We start from the raw sequence: 12,306 nt of genomic DNA, 5'->3' as shown, positions 1-12,306 counted from the left end.
CCATTGAAAATAACATGGGATTCTGACCGATTCCTAGGGCCCCTTGTGAAAAATTTAAACAAATTTCAAAATTTTGAAAATGCTAAAAAAAGAAAAAATAAATAAAACCTGACAATAAAAACATCAAAATAGATCAACTTTTGATCAATTTGAGGTCAAAATCCCATGTTATTTTCAATGGGAAAATTTAATATTTTGTATTATCAAAAACATTTTTCGTTGCCATGGCAAAACGGTTGCCCATTGAATAAATTCCCTTTAGGATTTTTAATGATTCATGAACGTCTACCAATCCCCCGAGTTTGAACAAAATCGGTGGGTTACACTTCGGGATGCCTCCTTGTCAGTAGGTTGGGTTGACACACTTTTGGGTATTATGTCCCTTTTACTCTTAGTAAGAGATATATATCTGATTATACGCCTTGTAATATAGAAAGTTTCCGTAATAATTAACTGAATCTACGGTTAAGCGCTTCAAGGTTTCCGCCTGAAGCGATAGCCTTCAAAAATCTATAATTTTTTTCATTCAATTGTAGGGGCTTTAGTGGGAAGATAAGAATAATTTAGACGCGTTTTCGTCAGCCATGTCAAACATTGAGACGTCTTGGTTAGTGGCTCTTTGTCTGGGACTACTTTCGTATTATTTGGTGCGACAATGGATTCGAATCAGGCAATATCCTCCGGGACCATTTCCGCTTCCTTTCCTGGGGAATATTTTGGGTAAATGCGAAGAAAATTTGGATTTATTTTTTAAGCCTTTGTTTAAAAGTCTTTTTTATATCAGCTTTCCGAGCGAACAAACACGTCAAAGACATTATAACCGACTTCAAGAAAGATTACGGAGGGATTTTCACACTTTGGATGGCGGACAACCCCTTTGTGTTCGTGGTTGATTGGAATATCGCCAGAGAGGGTCTGATCGAAAGAAGAAACGACATCATCTCGAGACCCACCAACATCAGATCACGTTCGTTTCAGATCTACTTATAATCAATCATGTATTCATTGTTAGCTAGTTTTCACCCGACACGAAAGGTTGACAAGGAAAAACGTCACAAGCGGGTCCTTAAATCGTGTCGGAAGATTAGGGTTTAAGAAACCAATGAGATAAAGGATCTATTTGCAGAGTTGCGAAGGGGATCTAACAGGTCCTAAAAAGTGTGGTAAAACGGTAAATAACGTTATGATATAAAATAGGAAAAGTGGTAAATAATGGTAGATAATGGTAAATAATATATAAAATAGGAAAAGTGGTAAATAATGGTAGATAATGGTAAATAATATATTTCCATGAATTATTTACAATATTTAAAACTGTAACCTACATTTTTGGAGTTAAAACGTTTAAGATTTAGAACAGACTGGTAGAGTAATGCAAATAATTATTATAGGGACTTTCAAGGGAGGTGTGAGGGGCAGGGTTGGAAAAAAACCGGAATTTTCTAGAAAAATCCTCTGGTATGGTGTTTTGCTGGTTAAAACCGGGTTTTATAGGATTAACACGGATTTTTCCAAAAATAATAATATATGCGTTTTTTAACTTATTTCAAGCCCTTTTAAGCACGTAAAACTAGTGAATCGTCGTCTGCTTATAGTTCCTATCTCTAGACCATTGAATTGGGAATAATACTGCTAGAATTACAATTACGATTTCGGTTGCCATGGTTACGCGGGAATTGTTCTGATAAGACTACGAAATTGATCTTTATAATTAGGCGGTAGCGCCATCTATATTTTGTAAAGTTACATGGCTAAATAATTATTAGCTAACTCACCGTAACTTGAGTTACAAAGGATCGTTTTGACAGAATAAAATTATTTTTAAACAACTTCAAAGGTTTGTTTGTTACGATAAATCATACATTTCAATTTCGCATCAGATTCGCGAAAAAATTCAATTGCAATATAGTTTCCACCACTAGAGACAGATGCCGCCACGGTAGAACGATAAAGTTGAATAAGTCTCCTTATTGAAAGAAATTGGTCCCGCGCCAGCCAGATTTAGTTGTACCTCTATTTAGAGAGAACGTTTCGGGAATTTTCGCGCTCGTTTCACACTTACAATGTTAGTTGAAAGGACATCACACTTCTTCTATGGGATTTGGCTTTCGACAGATTTTTTTCAAAATGAAACATGTTGTTAAACTTGATCAACGGAGCAAAATTGTCCATTGCCATTTTTCCCTAGCTCCTATAGTTTGTCCAGTATCAGCGCTCAAAAGTGGACAAAACTTAGTATAGTCTATTTGTTAAAAGGAGTCACGGCCCATCGGTTACCGCTCTACGCTCGCGCGTCGCTAGTCCGGGCTCACTATCAATAGAGTTTTCTTGCCAAGATTTTTATACCTCTACTTCATTATTTATTTTCTCGCAACTTATTATTCAATGAATTTTCGTACGTGGAATTATTTATTATTCAATACTTTATGAGCAATAATATAATAAAATAAATACTAAAGAAATCAGAATATATATGATTAACCGTTTCTTTGAATTCCACATTCAACACTCGCTGATACGTAAGGCCCGGCCCCGCCTAGAATTGGTTTGGCCCTACCTAGAAATTCGCGAGAAAAAAATATTAAAGCCCTTGTCCCTACCTAAAATTTTCGTTTTCCTACAAGGCTCCATGTAGGTATTATAAGTTCATAACGAATCTTATCCGGGTAAGTTGTACTGACAAGGAGACTACCCGAGGTGTTACACACCGATTTTGTTCAAACTCGGGGGATTGGTAGACCTTCATGTAACTTGAAAAATGTTTTTGACAACATAAAATAACATGAGATTTTGACCGATTTCCTTGTGAAGAAAATTAAAAAATTTTGATTTTTTTCGTCAATTTTTAAGTTTTTTTTTTATAATTTTGGTATTTTAAAATTTTTCAATTTTTTTAAATCTTTCCCTTGGAATCGGTCCAAATCCCATGTTATTTTCAATGGGAAAATTTCCATTTTAAGTTATCAAAAACATTTTTCGTTGCCATGGCAAAACCGTTGCCCATTGAATAAAATCCCTTTAGGATTTTTCATCATACATGAACGTCTACCAATCCCCCGAGTTTGAACAAAATCGGTGGGTTACACTTCGGGATGTCTCCTTGTGAGAGCTAGTCTCGAAATATGCTACAAAGCCGCCAACTGGATGGCAAAGTACTGGATGCGTCACTTTTTACGTGGCCGGGGTATAACTTTCTTCAGGTTTGTAGTAAAATAATAAATGATACTTTAATCGATAGCCAGTATCAAACTCTCGGTAGCCAAATTATTTTTTCTTAAATCGGAGCCCAAAAAGTTGGTCATTTGCGTATTTTAGTGCTTTTTGTAGATTTTTGTTTTGAAATTTGAATTTCGTACCAATTGAAGATTTAGAATTCAAGCGGCATCTATCTCGAAATATGTGATCTTCGACCTTGGAATAAAAGAATTGGCGCGACTAGTGTGACGGCTTCTAGCTACATGTATAGACATCCATTCTCCCTCCGGTTATTCAGACTTTCACGCCCCCTCTACGAACTGTGTCCATTGTCTTCTACGCCTTGTAGATACTTTCGGCTTGCTTTTTAGAGCACCACACGTTTGTTATTGTGGTTCATTGATAAAATTGATTTTCACTGGAATCACTGAAAAAAAATCCAAATTGATCACATTTTGATCAATTTGAACCAAATGGGTGAAAATGAACCGATATGGCTTAAATAGGAAAAATTTCAATTTTATGTTGTCAAAAACATTTTTCGTTGCCATAGTAAAACCGTTGCCCATTGAATAAATTCCCTTTAGGATTTTTCAAGTTACATGAAGGTCTACCAATCCCCCGAGTTTGAACAAAATCGGTGTGTAACACCTCGGGTAGTCTCCTTGTGAGAGCTAGTCTCACTATAATATTACCAGGAAAAATCCTGTAAAATTAAAGGTATTTTTTTCTGTAAACGTAGCGAGGCTGCAAGTAAAAACCTGTTCTAGACACGATAAATATATTAAAGTACAATTAACAGTAAATTTTAGATTTCATGTTGTAATATTGTACACCTCCGTTATTTTCGAGTGCAGCCTCGGAGATGAAGACTTTTGTGAATATTATATACTTCTGCAACAATTTATCTTAAATAGTGCCACTATAGTAGAATCCTACTATAGTTGATTATATTCTGAGATTTTGCGATGTGCCGCTTTGAGCGACCGAAAAGACAAGCCCATATTTTTAAACAAGGTAGGCCTATATTTTTAAACAAGGTAGTCCTATATTTTTAAACAAGGTAGGCCTATATTTTTACACAAGGTAGGCCTATATTTCTAAAAGGTAGCCGTATATTTCTGAGGGTAGGCCTTTATTTCTAAAAGGTAGCCCTATATTTTCTGCGAATTTTCTCCTGGATGGCGTGCCATACTCGTAGACACACGTTCTAAAACGCCTAATTTGACGGCGCGCTGGATAAAATTTCGAATTTTGATGACGTATCAGTGTTCAGCGATTTGGTATTTAGGTAAAAGGTAAAATATATTTGTACCTAAGGTTAAAGTATCTAGCGTATCTGTTGATTGTTAGTGGAAAGATACCCAGTAAAAAATTATTTTATCTAAAGGTAAAAATATCTGTATCTAGATAACAGGTACAGTTTAGATATACAAAACGAATCCTATGTACTGTCAGTAGCCAGGGCCGGACTGGCTAGTAGTTGGCCCCACCGGCTACGCGGTCGTGTTGGCCCCATTTCCCATTAATGCCAAGTTTTTCCTATTTGGCCCCCAATTTGAGTTGGCACCGATCTGACCGGCGATCGCCGGCTAGCCGCCCGGGCCATTCCGGGCCTGTGAGTAGCGAAATTTAACAGGACATTTCAAAGAAGAGCAGGCATAGACCGAATATCAACAAAGCTAACTCAAGACGTTAAATCGACCGATAGGTAGATTCAGAAAGCCAGTGGGTGAGAATTTGAGTGAGGTGAAGTCCAACTTCCCCCCTCAGGCTCGGAATTAGAGAGTGCGGGGCCCTAAGTAGTGAGAAGGGGCCCCTTCTCTCAACGCAATTAGTTCCGCTAAGTACGGGGGGAACCAAAAACCCCCGCTATAAGTGCGGATACCAATAAGGGTCGCTAAATATGGGGGGAACCAAAAACCGCCGCTAAGTGCGGGCAAGAAGGATTGGGTGCGAGATACCAATAAGTGTTACTAAGTACGGGGGGAACCAAAAACCGCCGCTAAGTGCGGGCAAGAAGGATAGGGTGCGGGATACCAATAAGTGTCGCTAAGTACGGGGGGAACCAAAAACCCCCGCTAAGTGCGGGATACCAATAAGTGTCGCAAACTGCGAGATCCTAAAACATGTCGCTAAGTGCGGGCAAGGGGCTAGACCAGGGGGTTCCGGGTCCAGACTTCGGCCACCCTCTTGACGGATTTATGCTGGCCCCCAATAAGTGCCGCTGAGTGCCGCGCTCTAGGGTGTCGCCTTTGTCGCCATGCCCTAGCGCTGACCTTACTTCCCCTACGTCATATCGTCGACTGCTTCGTGGTCTTCCTTTATGATAGGATAATAGCGGAAAGATGGAGAAACACTGAACTCAGCGGTAGTCACAATACTTTCCGTATTAATAGTACCGACACATTTATGCTAAATACTAATTAAATTACATTCATGACGGCAAACGACGATGTCCGTCATGTTAAGAGTAGGTGTTTCTTTTAAAGTCTGAACAGGGGTGGATTGGGCGGGTGGGCTGGTGAGCGTTATCTCACGAGGTCTCGACCAAAATTACCCTTTAGTTTGACTGGGGACCGCTTGAAATGTGATTTTTGGGGGGCCGCAAGCCTACAGTACCCACTTCACGAAAAAGGCACCTGGCTGCCCCTGAGTCTGACTCTTGCGCTACAAACGTTAATAATGCTCAGTGTTTCTCTCAGAAACGTTTCCTCGGGGGAAGATAACTAGGCTGAAGGTGGTTTTTACCAGACAAACGTGTTTGTGATGTCCATTGGCAAGCTCTTAACGCCCGGGAGGTAGACATTCCCCCCGAAGAGATGCCTGATAGCAACCCAAAATTCAAATCAAATTCAAAAAAACGTTTTATTAATTTAAATCATTAATGCTTATTCAACTAAAAACATAATTACGTCCGTTTTCACTCTTTGTACCTGGTATATCTTTTTATCTATGTATTAAAATATAACTACCAAAACAAGAAAGATACAGATAAGGAACGTCGCAGATATAGCCCCTCAAAAAAAAATATAAATACCAACGGGCAATAATTTAGATACATAACATAAGATACATTCTTTGCAAACAGATACGGAAAAAAGGTATGTGTAAGAGATTTTTATATGTCTGTGTTCGCCTGAAAAAAGTTAGTATCTTTTACCCACAATAGTATCTTGTACCTAAAAAAAGTACCTAAAAACGTAGCTAGATCCGTATCTAGATTTCGCTGAACACTGTGACGCATATAACCCCCATTCCCACTTCCAGAGTTTCCAGATGTACGCTCAGGATCGTATTTGTACGATATTTAGGCGGTCGGTGCGATATACGATCGGAAGGTGGGATCGTACGTCTATAATACGATCGGAAGGTGGGATCGTACGTCTATAATACGATCCCGACATAAAATACGATCCAAAGTACGATCCGAGAATCAGGCTCGTATATCCGCCTAGGCATATATAGTAATATAACAGCAGAGCTCCGACTTCTACCGTAGAATTAGAGAAATTCAGGCATAGCCTAGTTCCAGGGATCGGAGTAAAGGTCTATTCACACGAGCCAACTTTTTGATCCAACTAGATGAGTCAACTTTGAGTTGAGTAAACTAGTTGGTTCGTGTGAATAAAAGTTCGATGAGTTGATCCACCAAAAAAGTACGCGAGAAAAAAATGGATCACCGATCCATTTTTGCTGACTCACCATTTTGATTTGAAAAGTTGGCTCGTGTGAAAAGGTCTTAAGTGCAGCTTGTGAAAGGTAGCCCGGTAGTCGTTGGTTTATAATAAAACTAATAAAACGATTGATCTATCTATCTCGAAAACTGATTGCATAATTAAAATATTGTAATTTAAAGTGTCATTGCTAATTTGCGTTTTTTATAGAGGAAATACGTATGAATTCAGTTATTGTGAATACTAATAAAAGTCGTCTTTACTCTGTGTAGCCGCGGAGTGAGCGAAGCATAGATATAGGAAACGTATATAAAGGTCTAGATAAAATATTTCAAAGGGAGTGAATACGGAGGTGACAGCTAGCAGAAACGCGTAATTTCTGCAGGCTATCCTTATAAAGCGCCATCCATCGGTAAGAAAGCTCGTGCTATCGTCGCGAGAGCCGTTGTCTCCCGCTTAAAAATTATACTAAAAGTCACCAACAGATGGTGTCTAAAGACTACGGTCTGCGGAAAGGTCAAGCACTTAGTACTAAAATGCTAAGAGAGCTCGCGCGATGGGTCACGTGCCTTCCTCGGTGTCTGCTAGGTGTCAATTCCGTATTTTATGTTAGGCTTAGACGCCCCGTAATTTATCTAGACCTTTTTATACATTTCTTATATCTATGGAGCGAAGCGAGCTCGGTTACTATAGACCTCAAAATGTGCCCTACCATGGCCCATTGGCCCTACCTAAGTTTTTGGGCTGGTGACGGCCCTGCGTAAGAAACAGTCACTCAACAACAGATCCAACACTTATTTATCGATACAGCACATAGTCGGTTAAAGACACGATCACACGTCAGTTAAGACTCAATACTTAACTATTTATTTACTGAGTTCGTTAATCGTTCGATCAGAACGTCGCGTCGTACGAACAGAACGAAATCAAATACGACGCTCGGTTTTGGGAAGCACCCCGTATTTCGGCAAGAGAACTCTATTGATAGTGAGCCCGGACTAGCGACGCGGAAACATAGAGTGCTAAGCGATGGGCCGTGACTTCTTTTAACAAATAGACTATACTAAGTTTCACCCACTTTTGACCGCTGCTACTGGCCAAACTATAGGAGCTAGGAAAAAATGGCGATGGACAATTTTGCTCCTTTGATCAAGCCCAACAACATCGGTCGAAAGCCAAATCCCATTGAAGAAGTGCGATGTCCTTAGGCTTAGCCCACTACTTCTCTTTCAGAGATTTTAGTTCTCAGTATTTTATTAGTATGCCAGTGACATCATAATGCCTATTTTACGGAAATGATAAAGCAATTGCGCCCAGGGTATAAGACACCGAATAGAAAAGATTTGTCCGGGAAATTGTTGGATGAAGTGACCGAAATTTAGGAAAATCCGGATTTTTTTAAGTGGTTTAAACTGGATTTAACCGGGTGGATTAATCCGCACTGAAATGTCACCAGAGTGTAACTTTGTAAATGCGACGAACGATGACCGAATGAAGTATTTTAAATCGACTTCAACCCCACCACAGCTCTCCCTTGAAAGTCCCTTTCAGATCATCTAAAGTTGATATATTCCTTTTTCGAATGATTTTCTGGATTCCAAATGTTATTATACAATATAAACCAATATGTTAAATTTACCATAATTACCATTATTTACCACTATCAAAAGTAAATAGGGGGAGAAAGTCTATCACTGCCTCCAGATTTTACCTTCCACCATGCTTGACACCCTTTTTAAAGAGCTAGTGATCACGTGATATTTCTAACCAATAAGGATAGCGCATTACGCGCGAAGTAGTGCATTTGTGGTATTCTGGTCCGCGCTCAAGATGAAAATTTTGAATTATATTCCCTGGCAACCATGTCACCGCCTCGCGATTTCAAATAGTCTCTCTGTCAAATGCTGACCATTATTTCCTTCGATAACGGTGGATTTTAATTAATAATTACTATATCAATTCTAAAATAAACAAAAAAGCTAGTAGCTATAGCTATTATTTCAGTTAAACTTGCAAATTGTTAGGCCTTAACATCGTAGATTTACCAATTTACCCCTATTTAATTTTGCCACTATTTACCAGTGGTATACACAATATTAAAGTGGTATTCTTGGAACACTGGAGAAATTATCATGAATCGTCTCAACATAGTCATTCTCCCCGAGTAGAAATAAATTCTGGTTATAGCCATGGAGAAAAGCTAAGGAGTCGTTTTGTAAGACAAATTCAACCTGTTGGCGCGTGAATGAGGGCTTAAAAAATTTGTTCTTTAAACAAGGAACTACCCAGGTAGCATACCCACGCTAGTGATTCTGTTTCCCCCTTTTATGTCAGTCAGCCCACACACACCGGCTGCCATTACAGTGCATCAACTAAATGGTTTGCAGCACAGCTCGGCTACAGACATGGGCAAAATCGATAGTGATATTTAGAGATACACTCTCACTCAAAAGCAGGGCCTGATTAACACAATTAATTAACTAGAATTTGGGGTCCCGAAGAAAATTCAAACCTTACTTTTTGACTCTATTGTCGACAATGTTGGTTATAAGCATAAAATACAAATAGAAACATTTATTTCGAATCCGGGGGCCCCCTAACCTTGGGGGCCCCTGTGCCATGGTACACTTGACACATGCTTTAATACGGCCCTGCTCAAAAGTGAGAGTGGAACTAAATTAAAAATTTCATTTTCTCCCACTCTCGCTTTTCGTTACTCGCCAAGTGCACTCTTCCCCAAAGAGTGAGATAAATCAGGGGCCGCGTTCAGTAACAGCAAACGGTTGGACCGTTGAATGCGCATTCGCTACTGTACGACTTTTTTCACTTCTGGGACTGACGTCACGTTCGCAAACGGAGTGTAAATGAAATAAGCGGCTGGAAGAGCCGGTTATTTTGTTGATAAACGCAAAAGTGACGTCACAGCACGCGGGAAGGCTAGTTGCAGACGACACGACAGACGATATTTTATAAAATTTACAACAATCGTAAAAAAGTGTTCAACAGACGTGGCGTCACGATTGCAAACGGAGATCAACGGTTAATTCACAATTTCCCCTCCGTTGAGCGTCACTGAACGCGGCCTAGGTCACCAATTTCACTTCTGTTCTTGGCGGGAAACTTAAAATTTAAGGCGGGAAATTTGAATTCGGTCCAAAAAGTATATTTTAGCCTCCTTTGTCGTTAATAGATAGCACCACGCTCTCCAGTAAAGTCATTAAATTAAATTCAAATTCCCGCCTTCTTTTGATAGTCTTGAAAATTGATCTAACCAGTGGAGTTTTTTGTTAGGGAGTGGATTGTGAAAAGTGTGGGGGCCAAATCACTCGCACAAACTCACTCAGAGTTTTGCCCAACTCTGCGAGTCGACTAGCCTTTTCTCCATATTATAATGGGGAGTTTCATTGTGTTGGGATCTATGACGCCTTTTGTTAGGTTATTTAGGGTTAGATTAGGATATGTTACTAAGATAGGAATCTGTTTTGTTGGCTAGGTTACAAAAAAAATCTCGAAGAAGTAGAAATCTGACCGAAACGGTTATACATAAGTCTATTATAATTTATGTCCCATAAGTGTCGCAGTTGATATAATTACTGAAAGATCAGCGCTTCTGGCGAGAAAATATAATGGAAATTATCTAGCCTCGGTTCCCGGCACACATTTACAATGACAACAAGAAAACTAGCGCGTATTAGGCTTAATAACTTAGTCTGAATTAGAGATGAGTCGGACCGGCTAGTTTTAATGCCCGGCCCGCCAAAAATATTCATTTCGAAAACCCGACCCGACCCGGCCCGCCAAAATTATTTATTTCGAAAACCCAACCCGCCTCGAGGCGGGCTCGGGTCGGGTCGGTTCGGGTAAGCCCGCAGTTAGCAGCCCCAAGACCCATCTCTAGTCTGAATTTCATCAACGCTGAGTGCTCTTTATGGAATTGGTGCTCAGTAGAAATTTAACATGCGGAAGACATGGACCTGACCAGTAATTATAATCTTACGATTATACATCTCGAGGAAATATTTAAGGCAACCATGGTCTATATTCAAAACTGCAAGCGCTAAGAAATTTTGCTGTAAGCGTTCAGGTTCATACATTTCCATGTGTTGCTAAAACTGCTTAATGGTGGCACCTAATGTAACATAATGAGACTTTGTTTTACTCGGAACGTACAATAGGGACTGGCAGCGTGGCGTCACGTCGTACTTTTTTCTATGGCCTCCTTGCTGGTATGTTTTTTCCAATAGGGTCTTGGCAGCATGACGTCACCCATGGTTTTTTAAATTGGAATAAAAAGTAAACCAGAATGGAGGTCAAAGCATTGGTGACATATAAATACGTCATGCGGTCAAGTCCCTATTAGAGGCCTATAATTAAAACATTATTATAATACTTCCACTATTGAAAATGTTACCATCAGTGAGTGCCGTATTAACCCATGGCAGGGCCCCTAGGCTTCGAGCTTCTTTGGGCCCGTCAACCCCTTGGGATCCCCTCCCCCTATAATGCGTGGGCCCCTCAACCCCTTGGCATCCCCTCCCCCCTGTAATGCTCCTAGGCTTCAGTCTAGTCAGCCTTATGGATAATGCGTCACTGGTTATCATGGAAACAAAATCTCGTGATCGCGAGGCACGAGGTAATTTATTGTCGAGGTCAGAAACGCCCCAGGAATTCTGCCTTTTTTCGAAATTTGTTTCCTTAACTTTTTACAAAGTAGATGACGCGTTTTTCGTCACGGAGTTGGAAGTGACGTAATTTACTTCATTTTCCCGGAAACAAGCTTTCATTTAAGAAACTATATACCTTTGTGGCATCTAGCAACAACAAACACAGCACCCTACACAAGGAGAAACCAACCCGTCAAAAGTCGTACATTTTCATGTGTACGTTTTTCATTGGTTAGACGCTTTAGCGCCTGCTGCCGTCGGAAGGGGGAAATACTGAAATTGTCTTCTCCCCTTGCCCATAAAACGTTCAGCTCGTCCAATGAAATTTGTACACAACTCTGCGTTAGCGTGTTTAAAAGTTAGCTGCGTTCTCCTTGTGTTTGTTGCTCCTAGGTGGCATCCATGTGGTAGCACGTAAAAATCCGGGTTTCATATCTTATACCAAATTAAATTAACGGTAATAGTAAGTGTAGGGAGCTAATATGTCGCGTGGCATGAAGGGCTGTCCACCACCCTCCTACGCCATTGGCCATAGATGTTTCTAGAAACTCCATGTCAAAGTCAAATATATAGTTTATGCTACTACTACTGGACTTAAAACCAGTCAGTGGCGTAGCCATTGGGGGCATAGGGGGCACATGCCCCCGCCGAAACGTATGGTCTTACGTACAAATATTTTAAATTTTTTTACTTGTTTTTCAATGGCGTGCCCCCCCCCCCCCGAAACTAAATCCTGGCTACGCCACTGAAACCAGTTATTAATTAGATTT

The 12,306-nt window shown here is 40.1% G+C and overlaps 1 protein-coding gene across 1 annotated transcript in view; it reads left to right on the top strand.

Annotated features, from left to right (window-relative positions):
* The first annotated feature begins 584 nt into the window (after positions 1-584).
* The window catches only part of LOC149959854 (cytochrome P450 1A4-like), a 32,901-nt gene continuing 21,179 nt past the window's right edge, over positions 585-12,306 (top strand). The window contains exons 1-2 of the mRNA XM_090167402.1: positions 585-720; positions 785-967. Coding sequence (XP_090023528.1) covers positions 585-720; positions 785-967 — 319 coding nt within the window. The remainder of the gene's footprint in view (positions 721-784; positions 968-12,306) is intronic.

The sequence above is a fragment of the Leiobunum rupestre genome, chromosome 2, assembly GCF_980474605.1.
Source record: "Leiobunum rupestre chromosome 2, qqLeiRupe1.1.hap1, whole genome shotgun sequence".
Taxonomy (NCBI): domain Eukaryota; kingdom Metazoa; phylum Arthropoda; class Arachnida; order Opiliones; family Sclerosomatidae; genus Leiobunum; species Leiobunum rupestre.
Note: the sequence above shows the minus strand (reverse complement) of the source record. Positions and strands in the feature narration are given on the sequence as shown.